This window comes from Callorhinus ursinus, unplaced genomic scaffold, assembly GCF_003265705.2.
Source record: "Callorhinus ursinus isolate GAN/ISIS: 27379988/994484 unplaced genomic scaffold, GSC_fseal_2.0 scaffold54, whole genome shotgun sequence".
Lineage (NCBI taxonomy): Eukaryota > Metazoa > Chordata > Mammalia > Carnivora > Otariidae > Callorhinus > Callorhinus ursinus.
The window spans coordinates 176672-202371 of NW_027397116.1; the positions used below are offsets into that span (position 1 = coordinate 176672).

Sequence of the window (25700 nt, forward strand, 5' to 3'; positions counted from 1 at the left end):
CAGTACGCATCAACAAGAGATTCACAGGCCAATAAAAATACTGGACAAAGAGAAAAAAAAATTGTCACAAGAGAAGAAATATAAACGAATGGCTTCATAAATCTTGGGGAAAAAAACCCTGTTTTACCCCAAATGCATAAAATGATACTGCTGATTCAGTCGGTGGGACCATCATTTCAAATTTGGGTCCCGCTGCTGTTGGTGTCCCTTTCCGTAAAGCCTCAGCACGAAAAGCCTGGGAAACCCTGTATTTGGGGAAGTTTATCTGCTACCATCAAGTTGCGAGAGCTGCGGCCAGACGCGGGTTTGAAGCCGGCTGGGCCTCAGCCGCCCGGCGCCTTCCCCAGGTAGTACACATTCCCACGGTCGCCGTGGTCCTCCGAGGGAGCCCCTGCGCATCTCAGGCCGGCTCGTCACGGAAGAGGGCGTTCTAGCCGGCCGCCTACTCCATGGTAGGGCCCCCTGCCCGCTTGGCCCGTGGCGGCCGCCATGTTGGAGGCTCAGGCAGGGAGCCATGGCTGCGAGCGGCGGGTGCACAGTCGGAGCTGCGCCAGCTCCGCGGGGCAGATGCTGGAGGTGCGGCCAGGGCTGTACTTGGGTGGAGCCGCGGCCGTGGCGGAGCCGGACCACCTGAGGCAGGCGGGCATCACGGCCGTGCTGACGGTGGACTCAGAGGAGCCCGACTTCAAGTCGGGGGCGGGGATGGAGGGTCTACGGAGCCTCTTCGTGTCGGCGCTGGACAAGCCCGAGACTGACCTGCTCAGCCATCTGGACCGGTGCGTGGCCTTCATCAGCCGGGCCCGCGCCGAGGGCCGCTCGGTGTTGGTGCACTGGTGAGTGGCCCGCACGGGGGGGAGCGGCCCCGCTTCCAGCCTGCCGCCGCCACCCCTTCCTCCGAGGACCCTAGGGGAGGACGAAGGGGCTGTCAGACCGCCAGAAGCTCGTCTCCGTCCCTTCCGCGCCTGGCGTGTGTCCGAGAGAGAGGAGGGGCAGGAGGCGGGCCCCCGTTGGCGTGCTTGCTCTCACTCATTCTTGTTTTGTTGATTCGTACTTGTTTTCGTTGGTTCATTCTGCAGTCCCCCCTCCCATCCCCGAGTTGTTTTTTAGTGGGGTCTGGTAGATGGCAAGGTCCCTGAACCTAAAAAGACTTTAAAAGCTCTCCGGGGGGCGCCTGGGTGGCTCAGTCGCTGGGCGTCTGTCTGCCTCCGGCTCAGGTCATGATCCCGGAGTCCTGAGATCGAGCCCCGCATCGAGTTCCCTGTTTGGCCCGAAGCCGGCTTCTCTCTCTCTCTCCCACTCCCCCTGCTTGTGTTCCTTCGCTCGCTGTGTCTCCCTCTGTCAAATAAATAAATAAAATCTTAAAAAAAAGGGGGGGGCGCCTGGGTGGCTCAGTTGGTTAAGCGACTGCCTTCGGCTCAGGTCATGATCCTGGAGTGCCGGGATCGAGTCCCGCATCGGGCTCCCTGCTCAGCGGGGAGTCCGCTTCTCCCTCTGACCCTCCCCCCCCATGCTCTCTCTCTCATTCTAGCTCTCAAATAAATAAAATCTTAAAAAACAACAACAAAAAAGGCTCTTGGGAGAAGCCAGACACCTACCCGGATGACTGTAATGCAGATTAGGATGCCAGTCGTGTACTAAAAGAGATGAACGAAGGTTGAGGTTATTCAAACGTCAAAGGAAAAGCAGATTTTTTGTTTGGGCAGAGGCTGGTTGGTGAAGAGAAATGGGGAGAGGAAAATTGGTTAGGACATAAAGGAGCCCAAAGCCATGCCCAGGGGAGAGATGGGAGTAAGTTGTAGCAATGCCTATAAGAAAATCTTGATAGGTATTTGGGAATTCTTAATAGTCCTCTTTAGTTCATTGGAATGTAATAACTAGTTTAAATTTACTGAGTCAGCGCTTTTACTGCGTGCCAGTACTTGCTGTAAATATTTACATAAAGGACATAAGGTGGTGGTAAAATGGAAAGAAGCCTGGACCAGATTTCAGGGCCTTTAATGCCAAGAGCAAAGGAGCGTTGGATTTTTTCCAAAGCCATTATAAAATTTTTTAAATTAGTGTAATTATTTTTGAAAAAGTAATACATTTCCATGGTTCAGAATTCAAAAAGATTAAGGAAATAAAGGAATAATTCTTTTGTGTGTTGGTAGTATTTCAGAGGCAAAGGAATTATTTGGGTAGAAGAAGCAGACATGAAGTGGACATGAACTTTACCGTTGATAGGGAGCTGGGCTTTTTTTTTTTTTTTAATTGCTGCTATTTGCTATTTTATTTTAAAGGTCTCTTTTTCAGTCATGCAGGAGTTAGTCGAAGTGTGGCTATAATAACTGCTTTTATGATGAAGACTGACCAGCTTACCTTTGAAAAAGCCTATGAAAATCTCCAGATCATCAAACCAGAGGCTAAGTGAGTTTTTTGTTACAGAAATAATTGTTTTTTTGATGTGATTTTATCCATTTAGAGAAAACTTAACTTTGTATTTGTTTGTCCTTACAGAGTGAATGAGGGATTTGAGTGGCAACTGAAATTATACCAGGCAATGGGATATGAAGTAGATACTTCTAGTGCAATTTATAAGCAATATCGTTTACAAAAAGTTACAGAAAAGTATCCAGGTAAGTAATAATTGCTGGTACTTATTGGGCCCTTTTTAGATGCTCTTTACTCTGATGCTAAAGGCTTCAGGTGCTTTATCTCACTTTTCCACTAATCCCTTGAGACAGGTACAGTTTTTTTTTTTTTTTTTTTCCCTTCTGAACCGGTGCTTTAGCAAGAAATAACTTGTTCAAGGTCACATGGTTCGTAAGTGGTGGGCTGGGATTTGAACTCAGGCAGTCTCTGCTCAGAACCCCAGGGCTGCTTCACTATGCTGTCTGACCTCACCCTGATTTCTCAACACTGGAGATTTTTTTTTCCCCCTGAGGTTAGCACTTCTTGCCTCAATTTGACATTCGCTGAATTTTGTCTGAAAATGCAGAGTTGATTTCAACAGTTACATTTTAATTACCTCATGTAGAATTACAGAACTTACCTCAAGAACTCTTTGCTGTTGACCCAACCACCATTTCACAAGGACTGAAAGATGGCATTCTCTACAAGTGTAGAAAGTGCAGGTAAAATATTTTCTATCCTCTGGAGATTTTATCTTGTCTCAGTAGCCAAAATGTACTAAAAGTTTCATTTTCTTAAAATCTGTAGGAAGAATTTGTTTAATTGAACAAAATAAAAATTTCAAATTCAAAGCTGCTTTTAAGAAGAATGTAAGTTCTTTTTTAAGATTTTATTTATTTTTTGACGAGATAGAGCGCGAGAGAGGGAACACCAGCAGGGGGAGTGGGAGAGGGAGAAGCAGGCTTCCCGCTGAGCAGGGAGCCCGATGCGGGGCGCGATCCCAGGACCCTGGGTTCATGACCTGAGCCGAAGGCAGACGCTAACGACTGAGCCACCATTTATGTAAGAATATAAATTCTTAAGAGTGAAAGTAAATCAGGTTACTTGTAGAGGTTATTGAAAATTAAAGTAGCATGATCCATTTTTATTTTGCTAAGAAACACTGCACATTTCATCTATTTTTTCATCCTTTTGGAAGTCATTAATGTTTTTGTTTGGGGGTTGCAGGCGATCTTTATTTCGAAGTTCGAGCATTTTGGATCATAATGAAGGAAGTGGTCCCATAGCCTTTGCCCACAAGAGAGTGACACCATCTTTCACACCCGCCACAGGGAGTCCGGCTCAATGTACATCGTATTTCATTGAACCTGTACAGTGGATGGAATCTGCTTTGTTGGGCGTGATGGATGGACAGGTAAGAACACATTTTATTTTCTGCAGTTTCATTATGTCATCTATATTTTGTTGTTTCTTGCCCTCTAGACCGTATTTTAACTGGTGTTTCACTCTATCATAAGTACTTTCCTTATGAAGATTGTATCTTTCTAGGGCAGATAAGAGTCTATCAAATTAATTAAGTAAGTAAAAATCCAGCCCATCTAAAGTAGTGAACCACTTTTGGTTGAGAGCTGTTGGTCTAAGTTAATTCCTTTTAAGGCTATTTGTATTTTTTCAAATAGACTAATGTAAGCCGATTAGAATATATTTAACAAATTCAAACTTGGTAACAAGTAGGGCAAATCAAGGATTTTAAAATTATATTTAAAGTTTCTTTCTCTTCTTCTCTTCCTTTTTCTCTTTTGGCTCTTCTCTCTTTTTTCCTGATATTTCGGTTCAGTATGTTTGCTAAGAGATTCATTTTCATTTTCCTATTCTTAAGAATGCAGCTCATGAGAGCATCCTGGGATGGCCACATTTCTCCTTTAGGTTTACTTAATATTAATTTAAAGATATTCTTAATCTAAGATACAGTGAGTCTTAATGATTGTAAAGGTTTTTATGGTTTGTATAATAAAAATTTTATGAAACTCACTATATTTCACTTGAAGAATACAATAATGTACAAAATAGGTAGAACGTATATAGTTATATGTGAGGAAACAGTTTATGTTAGCATCTTGCCTAAAAAGAGGTACTTTATATTCAAACCCATGTTTTCAGACAATTCTGCTTATTGAGATGTAAGTCACATACTATATAATTTACCCATTTAAAGTGTACAGTTCAGTGGTTTTTAGAATATTCACAGAATTTTTGCAACATCATTGTTTTCATCATTCCCAGAATAAACGCTATACCCGTTAGCAGTCACTTCCCGTTCTTGGTGGTATCATTTGCAGCAGTAGGGTTTTTAATTTTGAAATATACTTTATCTGTTTTTTTCTTTCTTGCTTGCTTTCTTTTGTGGCTTGTGCTTTTGGCTTGCTGCTCTTATTTAGCCTGGAAAACATATAAGATGAAGGCATTTTTATGGAAGATTCTACGTCACATTTGTGCATACTTCTCTGTACACTTATTTGAATGTTCCTGTAGACCTAAAAGTGGAATCCCTGTCCTGTGGAGGGATGTGTATGTCTTAAATACTGCTAATATTCCACCCTGACAATAAAAATCCTTATACAAATTTGCTTTTCGCTAACATTGAATGCATGTATCCATTTCTCCATACCCTTGGCGTAATGGGTATTATAAAACTGGTAAAGTTTTGTCAGTCGGGGACATGAAAAATGTTTTTCTTAAAATGTTTTAATTTGAATTTCCATGTCTACTGCTGAGGATCAATATTGTTATGTATTTATCAGCTATTTATAGCTTCTTTTTCTATAAATTTCCTTTACATCCTTGGTCCATTTTTCTATGGACTTTGCCTTTTTCTTATTGAATTATAGGATCTCTTTATGTAGTCTAGATGTTAAAGATTTTTCTAATGTATTGCAAATATCTTCTGTCTGTTGCTTATTTCAGCTTTGTGGTATATTTTGTCATATTAAAATTTAAGATACTTCTGTAATCAAATTTGGTTTCTGAGTTTTATGTCCAGAGTTTATATCATCTAAGATTAAAAATAAGACTCCCTGCCTCATGTCATGCACAGAATAACAGGCTAAACTTAAAAAATAATGCTCTGAATACATCAGAATACAAATAATAGGCATGTTCAGGTTTTTTTTTTATTTATCTATTTTACTGGAGTATCAGTTTGTTTTTAAATAGCCATGAAATCTGAGGCCTAGCCTACATGCTACCAATATCAGTACTGATCTGACATGAGGCTCCTAACATGCTTTCCTAGTCTTCGGCCTTGATGATCTTAGTTTGAGATATTAAGCTGCAGACTGATTTAAAAGGCAACACATACCTTTCACATCCTGAAATCTTGCATCATATCTCAACCTTTACCTTCCCCCCCATACTGGGATTAATCTGGTCCTTCTCCAAACTCCCAGCATACAACGTGCTTCTTACACAATTATCATAGTCCACCATCTGTTATGGTAAATTGCTGTTGTATTTTATCTTGCTGATCCGATCATAAAACTCCTTGAAGGTGGGAGCCATGTCTTACCTGGTTTTTATTTTGTTTTGTTTTGTTTGTGTTTTTAGAGAGGGAGAGAAGGGGAGGGGCAGAGGGAAAGGGAGGAGAGATGCAGACTCCCCACTGCGTAAGGAACCCAAGGTGGGCCTCAATCTCATGACCCTGAGATCATGACCTGAGCCTGAATCAAGAGTCCAATGCTTAACTGAGTCTTACCTGTTTTTATATCCTATATTGCCGGTGATAATTATTTGTCTTGTATAAAAGTGAGTGAATGAAGTAACACAGTTCCTTTATTTCAGCTTCTTTGCCCCAAATGCAATGCCAAGTTGGGTTCTTTCAATTGGTATGGTGAACAGTGCTCATGTGGTCGATGGATAACACCTGCCTTTCAAATACATAAGAACAGAGTGGATGAAATGAAGATGCTGCCGGTTTTGGGATCACAAACAAGAAAAATATGAACTTGACATTTTTGATAGCTTGGAAAGAAACTTGCTGATATGTGCTTCCCTCGCTTGTTGTCATTCGTGGCAGATTGTCTAGTTTATAGGCCATCAGCATTTCATTTGATGTGACATGGAAACTGTGCTTTGTTATTTGTTAGTCTCTTACACCATTTAAGTAGAATACTTTATATGGAAATCAGAACTTTTAATCATGTAAATTGTACTTTATTTGATATTAAAATTTTCTGTAACCCATATTCTTTGTTTCATATATTTTCAAGAGTTCTGATTTTTGGAATGTTTAGTTATGTGATATTAAGGTCTGGATAGACAAAATTATTTATAAAAGTTGGAAATTATCATGTTTAAGTAGATTTTTTTATTTCTAGGTATGTAAAGCAGATTTGTTTGGATGTATTTTGAAACTTATTTCTCTTTAACGGACATTAGTAAATCTGCATATGTCTGGATTTTTCTTGGAAATGTAGAAGGAAAGGCTATTAGTAAAACTGACTAAAATAAGCTTTTCCTGTTACTCTTTAGGAATCCCAATTATGTAAATTTTTAGAAAAGTATGTTTAAGATACGTTTTGAAGTAATCTACTTAAAGAAATGTATTAATGTTAGGTGTGTTTCTAAAGATGAGAAAAATACATGTGGAATAACTACATATCAATTACTTTTTTAGCCTGATAGGTTAGAGTACTGGAAAAGGTACTGTGTCCAGATTAGCTTTTTAACATGATCTCTGGAAACTGGAGTTTATCTTACTCATTACTAATAATTAGAATTGGACCTAATTAGATATTTGACCATTTACATGAAATCAGAATTAGCTAATAAAGAGAAATATAGTCCATGTTCCTAAGACACTTTGCATATTTACATGTATGTATATAAACACCAAAAGGGGAATAGTTTTAAATGGAAAAAGTGAAAATGAACCTCTTAAAAAATACCTAGTTTAATTTAATTAATTTATTTTTACAGAGAGCGTGCGGGAGCCAGCGGGGAGCTGCAGTTTATTGGGGGGGGGGAGAGGGAGAGAGAATCGTAAGTAGGCTCCATGCCCAGCGCAGAGCCCAATGCCCAGATGGATCTTATGACCCTAAGATCATGACCTGAGGTTAACCAACTGAGCCACCCAGGCGCCCCTACATAGTTTAATTTTTGAAATGTTGGGAGTGTTATAGGTGATTCTTGAGAACATCTTAACATAGAACCTTTGGTAACTTTCATAAAATAAGTTTTCCTATGAGAAAAAATTTCTCCATTTCTATCTAAGCTTTTGTAATATCTGTTCACTTTGCTTCATAATATACTCTAGAAAGCTTTTTGAAAACAATCAGGCTGAACCAAATGAATTGTGCCTTTTGTAGGTAAAAAGTTGAGTAGCGAGAGTTTTGTATGGCTATCACACTGTAGCATCTAGCGCAGAGAAAACTACATAGATTTTATCTGAATTTGCGATTGTCAATTCAGTAAATATTTACTGAGCACCTATTATGTGCACAATTCTAGGTGACACAGTGAACAAACTAGATAAAACCCCTCTCTTTTTTTTTTTTAAGATTTTATTTATTCATGAGAGACAGGCAGATGCAGATGGAGAAGCAGGCTCCCTGAGGAGCAGGAAGGCTAGTGCAGGACTTGATCCCAGGACCCTGGGATCACAACCTGAGCCAAAGGCAGACGCTTAGTCGACTAAGCCACCCAGGTGCTCCAAAACCCGTCTTGCAATATTTATATTCTAGCTGAGAGAGAGACAAGATACTCTTTTTTAAGATTTTTTTTATTAGCACACACGAGCCGGGGGGGAGGGCCAGAGGGAGAGAGAGAAGACTCCACTGAGCAGGGAGCCCCAGGTGGGCTCCATCCTAGGACTCTGGGATCACGACCTGAGCCAAAGGCAGATGCTTAACTAAGCCACCCAGGCGCCCTGACAAGATACCTTTTTTGAAAGATAATTGGTATTTGCCAGTGGAAAATGAGTTTGGGGAGATTGACTTTTCTTTAGGTAAATTTTGAAATTTTGTGAAACATCCACTAAGCAAAAATTCCCAATTTAAAGTCCATTAATGTTTCTCTTGGTAAATAGTAAATAGAAAATCCATTATGCCTTTATTCTCAAGAAGAAACTAACAAGTGGAACCCTTTTTAATATTTAAGAACATCAACTTACAACACGTAGTTTTACACATTTGTCCAAAATAGCGATATGAACTTTATTTCATAGGTGGTGGTTCACATGCAGTTAAAATAGTACTGAGGTAGAAGTCAGACTGGGATCTGATCATTTTGGCTCCCCCTGTTTCTAGCTGCCCGGGTCTTTTGAAAGTTGAGGGTCAGGTTTCTCCTTCATGAAATGGGATTAATATATGTTCTACTGCTCTGCCCTACTAATAGGGTTGTTTTAAAGGTCATTTGCATAAGCCTTAATTCCTTGTATAAAAGGGAGATAATAACTATCCAATCCGGGCGGTTGTGGGGATTTTAGTGATACAATGCAGTGATAGAAACTAATACAGTGCCTAGCTAGTAGCATTCAACACTGTTCTTTAAAATAGCTGCAATTTATTGAGAATTTACCATGTGCTAGTCACTATGCTAAGCATTTAATGTGTATTATATAATTTAATACTCCCCAAAATCCTATGAGATAGATTCCCATTTTACACGTGAAACTGAGGCTTAGATTAAGTCACTTCATCAACGTTATATTGCTAGCAAATGGTTGAACCTAGATTAGAATCAAGATTTGGCGTATTCCAAAGTCTGAGCTTTTAATTCTGTATTCTAGTGTTTGAGTTCACTGTTTAGGGTGATAGAGAAGATGTCATACTGAAAATGTTAGATTGTAAAACATAATAGCACTGATGAAATGCAATTTTTAACCAAGTTGTAAATTCACTGGTCAGGTACCCCACCAACACTTGCAGAATTCTGTGAGTGCAAATTGAGGCCCAGATACTATTTGTCTTAGTATTTGAAATTTATAAATCAAGCTACCAAACCATTCAATAAAATGTGTTATTCTCTTTTCTTGATAAACATACCCTCATAAAGACCTGGGAGACAAGGTTTGAGTTTAAAATTCTCTGACTTTATGGAGTTCTCTGACAAAACATGGCAATGCGGGGAGAGTTGGCCTCCGACCTACAGAGCAACCTACAGAGTTGGCCCCTTTCCTCACCCCTGGGTTTGTTCATATGCCTGGAGTACATGTATACATGAACTTCCCACCTCGCATTTCTAAGCTATTTGGGCATAAGAAGCATGTCTAGAAGAGGCATGTCTTCTGGTTGGGCATATCCCCTTGGCACCGTGGATTCTCACCCTGTGGGAAGAGACACTGCCAGATGCCAGAGTAGAGTCCTCTGAAGTGTGGATCTAGGCAAGGGCCTCCTTTATGTCTCTAGGCAAAACTCTCCAATTTCATTTCTCTTCCAAGGGTTTAAGTTGAAAGCAATGAATAAATTAAAGAAGATTCATTAACATTCGACATTTATCATTTAAAAAAAAGCACCATAACTAGAATGGAAGGAGTGTGCATAAAAACTATAAGATGACCAGAGTGTGCATAAAAACTATAATAACCACAGCAAATTTCTTGATGAAAAATGAAATTTTCCTTGCATTAAAAAACTACAGGAAAAACCTTATCAATAGTAACTTTTTAAAACTTTCACATTAAAATTGGGAACAAGTTAAAAGGTGTATACTCGTGCATTTACCTTCAGTGTGGTACTAGAGGTCCTGGCTATTGCAATAAAATAAGAAGGGGAAAAGGTTTAAGACTTAGGAAAAAAACAGAATTCACAGATAAATCTCGACATCTATAAAAGTGGGGTATTTAGAAATTATGTGCCTCCTCGTACAATGCAAGGAAGTTCCTAAGAAGTATTCCTGCAAAAACAAATGAAACAGGGTGCCTGGGTGGCTCAGTTGGTTAAGCGACTGCCTTCGGCTCAGGTCATGGTCCTGGAGTCCCGGGATCGAGTCCTGCATCGGGCTCCCTGCTCAGCAGGGAGTCTGCTTCTCCCTCTGACCCTCTTCCTTCTCGTGCTTTCTATCTCTCATTCTCTCTCTCTCTCAAATAAATAAAATCTTTAAAAAAAAAAAAAACAAAAACCGTCTAATCAAGTTTACATTTAACTGGCAGTTTACAGGAACAAATCACCATGAAGACACAAATAGCAGAATCACAAAGTGGGAAATTCTACAGGACAAATGACAGATACTTTAACAAACGGCATGGGGTGACAAGTGGAAGAGGGGACTGTCCCATGAACCAAATGCAACCCGATGATCCTGATTTGAGCAAACCAACTGTAGAAAGGCATTTTTGGGAGAAAATTGAATGTGGAATGGGTATTAGATGATATTAAGGAATTATTTTTGGTGGGTATCATAATGGTATTGTAGTTAAGTTTTTTTTAAAAATGGAAAAAAGCTTTGTCAGGATATATATTGAAGTATTTATAGGTGAAATAACACGATATCTGGGATTTGCTTTAAAACAAAGGATGGGGTGCCTAGGTGGCTCAGTTGGTTAAGTGTCTGACTCGACTTAGCTCAGGTCATGATCTCAGGGTCATGGGATCCAACCCTGCATCAGGCTCCACCCTCAGTGCAGAGTCGGCTGGAGATTCTCTCTCCCTCTGCCCCTCCCTCTGCTGATGCTCTCTCTCTCTCTCTCTCTCTCTCTCGATAAGTAAATAAATAAAATCTTAAAAAAAATTTTTTTTAAAAACACTCCAGGGGAAAAAAAACAAACCAAAACAAAAAATAAAATTGTTGTGGGGGAGAGGGTAGATAAAACAAGAATGGCAAATTGTTGAAGTTGGGTGATAAGACAAAAGGACTGATTAGCTTGTCTTTTGTGTTTGTTTGAAATTTTCCACATTAAAGGTTAATTTTAAAAAGGTTACAAAATGTTAGTGTTTGCATGCAAGTTTTTCTACGTAGAAAATCCTAGAGAATTCAGACAAAATATTACAGTCACATAATTCAGCAAGATTTTTGGATACAAGATTGCTGTATAAAAATCAATAGTGTTACTACACCCCAGCAATAACCAGATTGGGGGGGGGGAGAATGTGAAAAGCAAAACTATAAAATATGGAAGGAAAATAAAAAAGAAAATATGACCTCAGGAGAGGGAAGGATTTCTTAAGCAAGTTACAAATAGCATAGATCATAAACAGAAGATTGGTAAATTTGACTACATTGAAATTAAAACCTAAAAGACAAAACCCCACAAACAAAAGACAATTGCAATTTGGGAGAAGGTATTTGCAACATATATATCTGTTAAATGAATAGAGTAGGCTAGCTAAAGATGTAGATATCATTGAGAGGAAGAAAATGCAATAGCAAATTTTGTAAGAATAGGCAAATCACAGAAGAGTAAGTAAGGTTTAATAAACACGAAAAGATGCACCATCTCTTTAATTGTCAGGGAAATGTAAATTATGGTCATACCCTTCACAGGGGCAAAAAATGTGAAAGTGACCAAATCTAGTGTTGGTGGGAATGTGGAGCAAAGAACTCATCACTGCTAGCAAGGATGTAAAATGGTATAATTTGGCAAATTTAACATTCCTACTCTATGACCCAGTATATATCTTAAAGACATTCTTGCTTGTATGCACAGAGACTCAGACAAGGCTATTAACAGTAAAAATTTTAAACAACCCAAATGTCCATTAGTAGGGAAATAAAAGAAGAAATTGTGAGATATATATGTAAATATATATATATATATATATATGTATTTTCAAGGAAATACCATGTAACAGTTAAAGCATGAGTAGATCCTCAAAAAGTAACGTTGAATAAGAGAAATAGTGATTTGGGGGCGCCTGGGTGGCTCAGTCGGTTAAGCGGCTGCCCTCGGCTCAGGTCATGATCCCAGGGTTCTGGTATCGAGCCCCACATCGGGCTCCTTGTTCCGCGGGAAGCCTGCTTCTCCCTCTCCCACTCCCCCTGCTTGTGTTCCTGCTCTCGCTGTGTCTCTCTATCAAATAAATAAATAAAATCTTAAAAAAAAAGAAAAAAGTGATTTAAAAAAAATAAAAGTGATTTGGAGAACGAGTATGACATGTTTATGTAAATTTAAAAACTCAACACTAGATGTATGTAATAGAAGTCTATGTGGAGGGATGGAAATGAAGCAGAGGGAAAAGCAGACTTCGGTTTTATCTGTAATGTTTAATCTCTTATATTATGTAAAATCTGAAACAAAAATGGAAAATGTTAATATTTGTTAATCTTTGGTGATAGGTATGCAAATGCTTTTTCATTATCTGCACTTTGGGGATAAAAATAAAAATTTCAAAAATTAAAAAAATAAAAACTGGCAGGAGTTCAGTCATGATGATTTAAAAAAAAAAGTATCTCGTGGATGCGGAATAAAAGACTTGCTGGTTTTATTTGAGTTTGTCAGTTTTGAATTTGCAGTTGAATAAGAATAGAGGCGATATATATTTCACCGTACATGAAAAGTGGTTAGTTATCTGATGACAAAAGGAATCATGTCGTTTTTTTTTTTTTCTTCTGGTTTTGGGTCCAGGGCTGTATTGACTACTGTGGATTATGCAATCTGTAGTAACCCTCCTGCCACGAGGAGTTGGGTGGATTCTGGGAAGCATTTGTTTGGTTTAGTAACCATGGGAAAGATTCCACTTGGTCCTAAAGGGATACGTGTTCTTAGGGTACTTAACACCCTCGCCGCTGAAATGCCGTAAAAAGAAATTCTATTAAGCAGCGGTCTTGAAACTGTTCTATCACACTCGGTTCAGATTTTCAGTTGGAGTTCGTGATGTGAATTTCTTCTAAACAAAACGGAATCTTAAGTTTTAGTAATAAAAAGATTGGGAATTTATTGTAGGTTGTATAGGGTAAACTCGCTGGGATTTCCACTACTAAGTGCTATGATTTAGAAACGCATTATCTAGGAGATACGTTTGAGCACGGGGAGTTCATTTTTTATATTTGCCTTGTTTAAATTTGTTTAAATAAAAGTAGGCTTTCTAGAAGTACGATTCACAGTACTGGTGTTTACCTCAGGTCCGGTGCCTGCGAAGACGTGGGTCTAACGAACGTGGAACAATAGTTGAGTTTTTCTTTCACACACTTGTGTCTACGGAAGATTTTTACATTGATAGCAAGTGATTCTGAAAATTAAATCGAATTTACTTTATTGGTCTCTGATTTTGTTCTGAGATAGTTACGCTGTGGTATTAAGAAAGATATTCAAGGAACAAGCCAGTATGTTCAGAAAGGGCTTTTACTTTTCTTTTCTTTCCTTCCCCCCCTTTTTTTTTAATATTATCAGTACAGTTTACTCAGCCAAAGTAGTGTTTATTTATTTATTTTTCTTAAAGCAGCGGGACAGACAGTGCCGAAAAGTCCCACAGGGAACTAGTTACTCGCCGATTTGTTTCAACGAGCTCAGTCTCTGACACTCCTCTTTTCGGATTGGCGCAAGTTCCCCGGGCGGTGGAAGCACTTTGTCTTCACTCGGCCACCGTCCGCGGGGCGGTGGGGAGTATTTTGTCCTCCTGCCGCCGCCGTCCGGGTTATTAGTCACCGAGTTCCAGGCCGCCGGAACGTGGGGCTTGCGGGAGCCGGCTGCCGTTGCCGGCACCATGGAGTCACCTCTTAGCCCGGGCTTCTCTCACCGAGCCGATGAGGATTGGGGTGAGTGGCGGCTGAGAACGTGCCGGTGCCGGCCGTGGGGTTCTTCTTCCTTCGCGCACTTGCGGAGACAGGTGTGGGCGAACTCTGCCCCGGGAGCCAGGGCCAGCCTGTCGCTTGCGTCCGCGGTCCTCCCTGGAAGAGTCTGGCCGAACCGGTCGGTTTCTGCCCTGGCAACAGCGAGCGTAAAATGTGGCGTGGCTGGAATTATTACCATTTTTCAGCGTTTCCGCTGGGAAGGTACTAGGTGATCACTGTGTGGGAGTGAAAAGGGCGTCGGTAAGAAGTAGAGGGCGGGATGGCTGTGACCACCCAAAAGGCCGTAAGCTGTTTTCTCAGTGTGGGGTGTGGGCGGTGATTGCCGTGGAGTGTGTCTGTCCGTGTTTGTGTCAGAGAATGAGAGTGTATACAGAGATCTTCATGTCGCAGCTGCCACTATTGATCTAGGCTGATGTCCATCTTGGCAGAGAACCGAAGCACCTGACCTTGGGCCCCTGACTACCTAGACCTAACTCTTAAAAACTGATGTAATCCTGACTGCCCTCCAGAAACACCTCTAATTTTTTTTTTTTTTTTTGCTTCGGATGTTTTTGTTTGGTTTTGTGGTCAGGAAGAGTGGAATGGAATGCAGTGGGAATCAGAGTGGGGAAATTTCGTTATCTAGGTGTTTAGAGGAACCTTTTATTCTTCTCTTTGTTCTGGGACTAATACTAATGCTGGTCTTGGGCTTCAGTGAGAATTTGGGATTGCAGAGGTCGAGTGGGCCCTATAGTTGAGCCTACGCCATTCACCCACTTTGGAACGGGGGTGGGGGGAGGAACCCAGACTGATGGTCATCTTTCCCCCTTGGAGACTATCATTCTGAGTAGCAAAGTGCAATCTCAATTCCGTTTACTGAACTGAAATTCTCATTTGACTTTTCAAGGACAGAACTTCTCTAAAATTATGACACGGGAGATTTATTTCAGCCCTTGGTGGATTTCCTAACAGTTGCTGGAAAAACTGTAGACTGTCAATTTCAAGTTTGTTATCCTGAGCCAAATGTAGTGGTAATAGTAATTACCATTTACCTAGCACTTCATTTGTGTCAGGTGTCCTGCAAGCTTTTACATGCATTATCTTCTTAATCTTCCAACATCAGGAGGAGTTATTGTTAATTTACAGATGAGAAAACTGAGGCTGAGGGAGAGTGAATGTTCAATCTTCTAGCTAGTGAGTGGCACGAGGGGGATCAGAACCAGGTTTGTCTACCTCCAGAGCCTCTGCTCTTAGTCATTATTCTATAATGCTTTCCTTTTTTTAAAAAAGATTTTATTTATTTAGAGAGAGAGAAGGAGAGAGAGCATGAGAGGGGGGAGGGTCAGAGGGAGAAGCAGGCTCCCCACCGAACACGGAGCCTGATGCGGGACTCGATCCCAGGACTCATCATGACCTGAGCCGAAGGCTGTCGCTTAACCACCTGAGCCACCCAGGTGCCCCTATAATGCTTTCCTTAATTATTTCTGCAGATTGATTCTTCCCAAGATCCACCCCCTCCCAGTTATTAAAAAATCTACTTTAGAGTGTCAGGTAGTTACGGTTTTTTCTCAGTTAGTCAGCTGTTACATTTTCATGATATTTCTTAAACTGCAACTGTGGGGCACTTCCTCAAAGCATTATTTTGTCTTCTGATACTCGGGCTGCATTTTCCTGATTAATCTGATAAATTGAGACGTAGTCCTGATGTTCTTTAACAGAGCATTAGGTTCTTTGTAGTTGTTTCACTGACCTAACTCCGGTATCCTGCCCCGCCCCTCCCTGAATGTGCCCATTTCCTATTGTTTTCCAGGCTTCTCAGTTTTGCTTTCTTCTCTTAGTTGCTCACTTTAATTCTGATTTGTTAGGTGTTCAGTAAGTAGGATAGATTTTGCAGGCGCTAAAGTGAAACACTACTTTTTTGCTACTGTTTTTCAGTAGACTATGGCTTCTTTTTCTGGGAGTTGCCATTTTGAGTATCCAAAGACTTCACTGATTTATTTGATTTTTTTTTTTTTTAATATTAGAAGGTGGCTAGTGATACTTAAAAATTCAGATTATGTAATTAGTACTTGTCACTCTAACAACATTGAATAATTAAATAAAGTGATTAGCTCAGAACAGCCTATGGTGGGATGTGCTTTTTCCCTTTATGGGTAATGAAATTTAGAGCTGTGGTCTACAGACATTTTCTGTGAAGGTCCAGATAGTAAGTATTTTAGGCTTTGTGGTCCTGTGGTCTCTGTTGCAACTACTCAACTCTGCTCTTATAGTGCAGAAGCAGCTATAGGCAATGTAAACTGAACATGTAAATGGGTATGGCTGTGTTCCCATGCAACTTTGTTTATGGACACTGAAATCTGAATTTCACATAATTACTTTATTTTATTTTGTTTTAAGATTTTTTAGTTATTTTTAAGTAATCTCTACACCCAATCTCTACACCCAACGTGGAGCTCAAACTCACAACCCTGAGGTCAAGAGTCACATGCTCTGCTGACTGAGCCAGCCAGGAGCCCCCTGGATTTCACATAATTATTTTTAATATTTAATAGGCTTTCTTTTTAGTACAGTTTTAGATTTACAGAATAATTGAGCAGATAGTACATAGAGTTCTATTTACCCCCCCCCATTTTCCATATTGGTAACATTTTGCATTAATGTAGTGAATTTGTTACAGTTGATGAGCCAGTATTGATCCAGTATGATTAACTAAAGTCCATAGTTTACATTAAGATTCCTTCCGTGTTGTACATTTTGTGGGTTTTGACGAATATCTAATATCATGTACGTACAGTATCCGACAGAATAGTTTCATGTATCTAAAAAATCCCCTGTGCTCCACCTGGTCATCTCTCCCTCTCTCCTCCTGGGCTCTGAGCAACCACTGATCTTTGCACTATCTATCTAGTTTTGCCTTTTTCAGAATGTCATATAGTTGGAATTGTTCAGTAGGTAGCTTTTTCCACTTAACAACATGAATTTAAGATCTGTCTACGATTTTTCATGGCTTGGTAGCTCTTTTTTTTTTTTTTTTTTTAAAGCACTGAATAATATTCCATTATATGGATGTACTACAGTGTATTGGTCTCTCAGCCTGCCATAACAAAATACCATAGACTGGGTGGTTTAAACAACAGAAATTGACTTTCTGACAGTTCTGAAGGCTGGAAGTCTGAGATCAGGTGCCAGCATGGTCAAGCTCTGGTGAAGGCTCTCTTCCTGACTTGTGGATGGCTGCCTTTTCACTGTGTCTTCACAAGGCATAGGCAGGAGAGGGGAGAGGGAGAGGGAGAGGGAGAGGAGTGAAGGGAGAGAGAGGGGAGGAGAAGGGGGTGGGGAAGGGTATCTCTCTCCCTCTGCCTATAAGGCCACAGTCCTATCAGATTAGGGCCCCACTCTTAAATTGTCATTTAATCTTGATTACCTCCTAAAGACCACCCTGTTTCTGGCTACAGTCACACTGGGGGGTATGGCTTCAACGTATAAAATTTGGGGGACATAATTCAGTCCATAGCACAGTTTGTTTATCCATTTACATATCAAAGGATATCTTGGTTGCCTTAAAATATTGGCAGTTGTATATAAAGCTGCTATGTTCATGTGCAGCTTTTTGTATGGACGTGTTTTCAGATCATTTGGGTAAATAGCAAGAAGCATAATTGCTGCATCATATGGTAAGAACATATTTAGTTTTGAAAGAAAGTTTCAAACTGTTTTCCAAAATGGCTGTACTGTTTTGCTTTCCCATTAGCAATGAATGAATGTTCTTTTTTGTTGCCCCATATCCTCACCAGCATTTGATGTTGCCAGTGTTTGGATTTTAGCCATTCTAATAAGTGTGTGTGGTAGCTTGTTGTTGTTTTTTTGTTTTGTTATTTAGATTTGTTTATTTGGGAGAGAGAGCGTGCACGTGAGTGGGGGTGGGGTGGGGAGAGAGAGAGAGAATCTTCAGCCGACTCCCCACTGAGCCCAGAGCCTGTCATGGGACTCAGTCTCATGACCTGGAGATCATGACTGAAATCAAGAGTCACTTGCCCAACCGACTGAGCCACCCAGGCACCCCACCTTGTTGGGTTTTTTTGTTTGTTTGTTTTAAGATTTTATTTATTTGACAGAAAGAGCGCACAGGTAGGCAGAGTGGCAGGCAGAGGGAGAGGGAGAAGCAGGCTCCCCAGTGAGCAGAGAGCCCAATGGGAGGCTTGGTCCCAGGACCCTGGGATCATGACCTGAGCTGAAGGCAGACGCTTAACTGACTGAGCCACCGAGGTGCCCCCCTCATTGTTGTTTAATTTGCAGTTCCCTGGTACCCTATGATGTGGAGCATGTGTTCATATGCTTATTTGTCACCTGCTTGTCTTTCCGCTCCTTGTCTTCTTTCCCTCCCTTCCTCCCTGTCTTGACTTTGTACAGAAACAATCTTTTACCACATGTAAGGTATATGTACCAACATCAGAAGCTTCTGTCTGCTTCTGTGGTTTCTTTTTTTGTTTGTTTAAACACATTTCTTTCTTTTTTTTTTTTTTTTAAAGATTTTATTTATTTATTTGACAGAGAGACACAACGAAAGAGGGAACACAAGCTGGGGGAGTGGGAGAGGGAGAAGCAGGCTTCCCGCGGAGCAGGGAGCCTGATGTGGGGCTCAGTCCCACGATCCCGGGATCATGACCTGAGCCGAAGGCAGATGCTCAAGGACTGAGCCACCCAGGCGCCCCTGTGGTTTCTTTTATATATCCTCAGTCTCTTCTGTGAATTGGCCTTCCAGCACTGACCGCAGCCTGACTCCCCCCCAGTGGCTGCTGCTTTCTCTGAAGGCTTGGTGAATGGCGGCCTTTTTGATTCTCGAATCCTTTTTGCCATTTGGGCCTCTAAAGATGGGATAGTCAACTTTCTTGTTTTTCACTGCTACGTTCAGCTCATTCTCCTTTCATCCTCCCTAAGAAACATCCAGTTTGAATTTCACATTGTCACAGCATGCTGTGCTCTACCCATCCCTGTTACGTCTGTCACTTTTCTCCAACATTCGTTCCTTGGATGATTTCAGATACTCGGAAGTACTTTAAATACCCTGACCTCTCATTTCCTCGGCCTCCTCTCCTCCAGTGATCTGGCCTCTCACCCTGTCTCACCCATTTCCTCCCCTGATCATAAGCTGAAACGTTGTCGGTGCTGATGACAGTCTCCGTTTCAACAGCCCCACCTGGCCCACCACCTCCTGTCTTACCAGCTCACTCTCTTTTGCGTTCCGTCAGTCCCTGCGGTCCTGCTGGGACCCTGCCATGTTTTCACTGCTCCCCATTTCCTCTGTGTGATCACTTCCCCCTTACCCAGTTCAGTTCCAGGGGCACTCATTATAACTTCCCTCGCTCACAGACTCAGCACCTTGTTTCTCTGTTTTGTAGTTCTCTCTTGGATGAACCACAAGCTTGGTTAAATCTAACTGATTTATGATGGTAACCTGAAACAGGCCTTTAGGTGTGGCCTGGCTGATCGTATTTGCCTGGTCCCCTCATTCTCCCACTTCGATGGTTGTTTTTATGAAGTTTCTTCTCTCTTTAAACCTGTCACCTCCTACCCCTTCCTTTGAATCAGAAGAGAACTTCCGCAATCTCCCATTCATCTACCCACCTCCCAGCATATTTACCTTCTCTTGTTGGGAACAAATGGCTTCTCGCTGGAGCCACATGTGCTGTAGATCCCTCCTCTTTAGTCAAGAGTGTTGCTCGAGACTTCTTCCTTCTGTTCCCCGTATATCATCATTTCCCTCTATACTAGGTCTTCTCTACTAGTCAGTAAACATGTAATTGTTGCTCCTATTCAGAGTAAAGAAAAAACCCTCCAAACCCTCTTTATGTGTTACTTCTCCTCTAGCTGCTACTGCATTTCTCTTTATTTTACAGCAGAATTCTTAAGGAAAAAAATAAAAAGAAACCATGTTCACTGACTACAGTTTCTCCTTTCTTACTGTCTCACCACAGCCAGGCTCCACCACTCCACCAAAGCTGCTGTAAGGTCACCCCTGATTTCCATCTTGTTAAACCTGGTGGCCATTCCTCATCTTACTAAACTGACAAGAAGTAAATGAATAAATAAATGGTCAGGTCAAGGTCAGGTGGGAAAGCTTGCTGACCAAGTTAAAAATAATAGCTACTATAGTTTGCTACTGTGAAGGCACATCTAAATATTGGTTATGTGAGATTGGTGAAGAGGATGTTGGAATAGGCAATAGATTTTAGAGATACTTTAGAGGTTACTAGCACCACCACTTTCTTATGGATGCTTTGGGGATATTTGGTAGATATACATTTATTAACCTACTTTCAGTTGTTTTTAAACCACAGAGAGGTTTTTGTTTAAAAACCGCAGAAAATTAAAAGATCACTACGGTGATACCCTTTTTTCCCTCGTCTAGATTTACCAACTGTTAACATTCTGCCACATTGAATATTACCCATACTTCTCTCCTCTTTCATCATCTGAAAGTAGGCTACAGATAATATGAAACTCCTGAACATTTCATCAGGTACCTCCTGAGAACAAGGAAATAGGTATTTTTTTTAAAAAGATATTTATTTATTGAGAGAGAGAGAGAATGGTAGAGAGAGAGCATGATTGGGAGGAAGGTCAGAGGGAGAAGCAGACTCCCCACTGAGCAGGGAGCCTGATGCGGGACTCGATCCTGGGACTCCAGGATCATGACCTGAGTCCAAACAATTGAGCTTAACCAATTGAGCCACCCAGGCACCCAGAAATAGGTATTTTTAGAAGCATGAATTCATACTAATACCTACAGGTCAAAGCCGGTAACACAGGGTTCTTTCTCACCTTCTTACCTTATATGCTTACATTTTTTTTTCTTTCTGAGATACAGGTTTATTGGGAGAACTTATGTACAGGGAGTCCAGGGGCCCGACTGGGCAAAGCATTCCCTGCTGGGTTACATTTTTTTTTTCTGTGAAAATCCTGATTCCCAATAATACCCTGTGTTTTTACAGTCTCACTTTAGCTGCTCTGTTGAAAATAGACTGAAGGACGGGCAAGGGCAGAAGCAGGGAGAATCTTTGGAGGCTACTGTAGTGATCCGAGTGAATTGCAGTGGTGGCAGTGGAGGTAATGGGAGTGGTTGGATTATGGATATATACAAATACATCCAAATATACAAATGTATACACACATAGATTTTTATTTTATTTTTTTTAGAGAGAGAGAGAGAGAGAGAGCGTGTGTGAGTGGAGAGGGGCAGAGGGAGGAGAGAGAATCTCCAGGAGACTCCCCACTGAGCAAAAAGTGGATAAACCTATGTTCAGTAATTAATGTTTCAGTGTTTTATTTTATTTGGAAATGATCTAGGTAGTCAACAAATAACCATCATTTAACTTATCTTAGTAAACATTAAAATTTCAAGTTACCAGAAAGATTTTGGAGACTTTTTTTTTTTTAAAGATTTTACTTAGTTATTTGAGAGAGAGTGAGAGCACGTGCATGAGTGCAAGGCTGGGGGAGGGAGAGGGACAAGCAGACTCCCAGCTGAGCAGGGAGCCTGATGCGGGGCTCGATGAGGGGCTCGACCTCACCACCCTGAGATCACAATCTGAGCTGAAATCAAGAGCTGGACATTTATTTATTTATTTATTTATTTTTAAAGATTGTATTTATTTGACAGAGAGAGAGAGCACAAGTAGGCAGAGCGGCAGGCAGAGGGAGAGGGAGAAGCAGGCTCCCCAGTGAGCAGAGAGCCCAGTGCAGGGTTCCGTTCCAGGACCCTGGCATCATGACCTGAGCTGAAGGCAGACGCTTAACCACTGAGCCACCCAGGTGCCCCACACATATTTTTAATTTAGATATTTAAATTTTGAAATAGTTACAAAACTAAAGTAAGAATAGTTGCATGCCCTTCACACAGATTCCCTGTTAAATTTTATTGCATTTACCTGATTTCTTTTTCATTAGAGAGAGAGAGATGTGTTGACCCATTATCTTTAAATACTACAATATGTATCCCCTCCTTGCAAAGCAAGGATACTCCTGTATTACTACCATGTTCTCCTTCCAGTCAGGAAATAAACATTGACACGTTACCATCCGTCTCACAGCTGCCATTCACATTTTGCCATCTGTCTTTTTTTTTTTTTTTTTAAGATTTTATTTATTTATTTGACGGAGAGACAGCAAGAGAGAGAACACAAGCAGGGGGAGTGGGAGAGGGAGAAGCAGGCTTTCCGCCGAGCAGGGAGCCCGATGCGGGGCTTGATCCCAGGACCCTGGGATCATTAGCTGAGCCGAAGGCAGGTGCTTAATGACTGAGCCACCCAGGCCCCCATCATCTGTCTTAATAATGGCTCTTTTTCTTTTCTCGACCAGAATCCTACCCCCAAACACACATCACTTTTACTTGTCAGGTCTCCTTAATGTCCTTCAGTCTGGAATGGTTTCTTAGTCTTTTTCTGTCTCTTGTGTCCTTGACAGTCTTAAAGAATACAGGTCTTTTAGTCTCCAAGATGACCCTAAATCTGGGTCTGTCCACGGTTTCCTCATGTCCAGAATCAGGCCATGCATCCGTGGCTGGAATGCCAGAGAAATCACACTGTGCTCTTCTCAGCGAATCACACAATGTTGACCTGTCCCAAGGTGAGGTTCATCTTGATCGCATGCTCCAGTTGGTATCTGTCAGGTTTCACCACTGTAAAATCACTATTTCCACTTTTGTATTTGATTGCTGTTTTGGGGGAGATAATCTGACATCACACCAATATCCTGTTCCTTGTTAAACCTCCACCCGCCAGCCCTAGCCTCCACTGATAGTTCCTGCCTATATCAACTACCACTCTAATGCCAAATGGTGATTATCTCTGCTGTCATTCTGTCTGCATTTGTCAATTGACATTGTACTGTAAGAAAGAGCTTTCTCTATGTATGTGTGTGTATGTGTGTGTTTATTTCATTATGGACCCACTGACTCCTGTTTGATTCAGTGGGTTAAAATCTGGTACTCCCATTTTATTCCGATGCCCAGATTTTTCCCCGTTTGACCAGTGGGAATCCATTCATATCAGCTCCTTTTTTTTCTTTTGACATATTCCAGTCATTCTCGGAGAATTTCCTTATTTTCTGTCACAACAAGATTTTCCATTCTTATCTTGTGCTTTCCCTGCTTCAGCTCTGGAATCAGCCATTTCTCCAAAGAGCTCTTTAATGGACTTTCATTTAGTGAAGGATGGCAGTTAGTATCCAAGATTTGACCACACAGTATTTTCATTGCTACTGGGATATCACATTCTAGGACCTTTCAGCCCCCGGAACTAGGACATGTATGTGTGTGTATAGATACACACATGTATACAAACATCTATAACTCTTCTGTGTGCATACATTTTTTAGAAATGGGCTCATACCAATACTTCCAATGCCAGTCCAACATCTTAGGTTTCTCTTAGGCTCTTTCCTTTCCATGTTTGTGCATCCTTTCTTAGACAGAAACCTGGCTCCAAGTATTTTAGATATATTTGATTATTTGCTCAGTTGATTAAGGCATTTGTTCAGTGTCATCATTCTCATAAACATTCAGGCTGCCTCTTCCATCTGCCACTTTGTTCTCCCTCCTACTGCCCCATTTCCTTGGCAGCCTGGGCGTGCTGCCACCGACACTGGACAGCCCCCTCTTCACACATCATCCCATTTCCTTGGATACCAGGCACATTGCTACAGATGATGACACAGAGCCCCATATCCTCATTGCCCTGCTTCCTCAGAAGCTGACATCTCAGTCATGGGAAACGTAAGGAAGAAAAGGAAAGATGGGAGGGGAAGGAAAGGTAAAAACCAGATTATGTGGATATATAGTTTGAAGACAGAACTGATGGGATTTGCTGGTAGTTTGAATATGGAGAGTGAAGAGAAGTAAACAATGACTCCAACCAGGGCTTTTGGCTTGAGCTACTGGGGGAATTGAATTGTGATTTACTGATATGAGGACAGAGCAATAGGGGTTTGCTGGGGAAGATCAGGAGCTCAGTTTGGGATGTGCTACATCTGAGACCTCCAAGAGGAGGTGTCTTAAGAGAGGTACTCAGTATGTACGTGCATCCTGAGGTACGGGCTGGAGATGTGTATTTGGGAATTCTTGGCATATAGATGCTATTAAAGCCAGGAACTCAGCTGAGATCACAAAGGGAGTAGAATAGATAGAAAGTTTATGCTGATCCCAGGGACTATTTCATGCCAGGAGATGAGGAGGAACCAGCAAGATAGGGTCAGCAGTGAGGTGGAAGGAAAACCAGGTGAGTGTGGTAATTTGGTAGCCAAGTGAAGCACATGTTTCAATTAATATGAAAGGATCAACTCCGTCCAGTGCTGCTGATAGGTCAAGTAAGACGAGCACCTTGAATCTACCATTGAATTTAGCAACGTAGAGGTCGTTGGTGACGTTAATAACTATTTGTGTGTGGGAGAGGAGCTTGGTGAAAACAGGCTCCAGAAAGAATGGGAGAGGAGAAATGAGAGGCAGCAAAAGAACTCTTTCAAGGGTTTCAGCCTCTGTGTGGGGCACGTAGCCAGTTATCTACTTAGTGTTTTTGGCTCTGCACCCGAGTTTTAGGTCATCCTTTTGTGAGAGTTGTATGAATAACCTTCCATTACTACTACACAAAATTTTTTGCTAAGTATTATTATTTTAAAGATTTTATTTATTTATTTGACGCGAGAGACACAGAGAGGGAACACAAGCAGGGGGCAGTGGGAGAGGGGGAAGCAGGCTTCCCGCAGAGCAGGGAGCCTGACGCAGGGCTCGATCCCCAGACCCTGGGATCATGACCTGAGCCGAAAGCACACACTTAGCAACTGAGCCACCCAGGCGCCCCTTTGCTAGGTATTATTTTGCTGTAGGTTGGTGAAATGATTCTGGTACTGGCTGAGTTATGATAGGTTGGTGGTGTAGCTCCTATATGTTACACGAAGAAATCAGCCGAGCAGTTTCAGTGGCATGATACTGGGGAGTACAAAAGCAAACTTAGATTTGGAAAAACTCTTTGAAGTTCTTGAGATTCTGAACATTTTAGAGAAAATGGACACTTCACAGGTTGTATGGTAATCAACTGCCTTTGGCCTTTTCAACATCTTGACTTATCTCTACAGGAAGTTTCAACCTCGTTTATTAAAGAGTATTTTCTGTGTCCATAAACTTCTTGGTTTATAATGAAATCCTTTTTTTTTTTTTTTTTTTTTAAGTTTTTGTTTGTTTATTTGACAGAGAGAGACGTAGTGAGAGAGGGAACACAAGCAGGGGGAGTGGGAGAGGGGGAAGCAGGCTTCCTGCGGAGCAGGGAGCCTGATGCGGGGCTCAATCCCAGGACCCTGGGATCATGACCTGAGCTGAAGGCAGACGCTTAACGACTGAGCCACCCAGGCGCCCCTATAATGAAATCTTATCCAGAAACTGGAATTAGTTAGATTTGCTGAAATAAATTTAATGGTTTAGGTAAGTGAGTCCTTTATTGTTTAGATAGAAAGTTGGTTGTACCCTTAACTGAGGCTTGGATGGCAAACACGAGGTCCGTGGGCTGCCATATTCCTCTTCTATCATCACGGCTGATCAGCTATGGTACATTTTCCCT

General features: G+C 41.3%; 2 protein-coding genes across 2 annotated transcripts in view; both read left to right on the plus strand.

Moving 5' to 3' along the window:
• The first annotated feature begins 345 nt into the window (after positions 1 to 345).
• DUSP12 (dual specificity phosphatase 12) lies at positions 346 to 7245 on the plus strand. Its single transcript, XM_025892080.2, has 6 exons — positions 346 to 833; positions 2293 to 2406; positions 2497 to 2615; positions 3017 to 3113; positions 3619 to 3805; positions 6229 to 7245. Exons 1-6 carry the CDS (start codon positions 490 to 492, stop codon positions 6388 to 6390), a joined length of 1023 nt encoding a protein of 340 aa, XP_025747865.1. The 5' UTR covers positions 346 to 489; the 3' UTR covers positions 6391 to 7245.
• A 5870-nt stretch (positions 7246 to 13115) lies between these two features.
• The window catches only part of ATF6 (activating transcription factor 6), a 207380-nt gene continuing 194795 nt past the window's right edge, over positions 13116 to 25700 (plus strand). Inside the window, exons 1-2 of the mRNA XM_025892064.2 lie at positions 13116 to 13120; positions 13868 to 14079. Of these exons, the coding sequence (XP_025747849.2) occupies positions 13116 to 13120; positions 13868 to 14079 (217 nt within the window). The remainder of the gene's footprint in view (positions 13121 to 13867; positions 14080 to 25700) is intronic.

Excerpts from the sequence above, each read along its gene's own strand:
- DUSP12 (XM_025892080.2), top strand. The coding sequence starts at position 490 with ATGTTGGAGGCTCAGGCAGGGAGCCATGGCTGCGAGCGGCGGGTGCAC. Across the intron at positions 2,616-3,016 it reads AGTTACAGAAAAGTATCCAG|AATTACAGAACTTACCTCAA; the intron begins GTAAGTAATAAT and ends TACCTCATGTAG. Across the intron at positions 3,806-6,228 it reads TGGGCGTGATGGATGGACAG|CTTCTTTGCCCCAAATGCAA; the intron begins GTAAGAACACAT and ends CCTTTATTTCAG.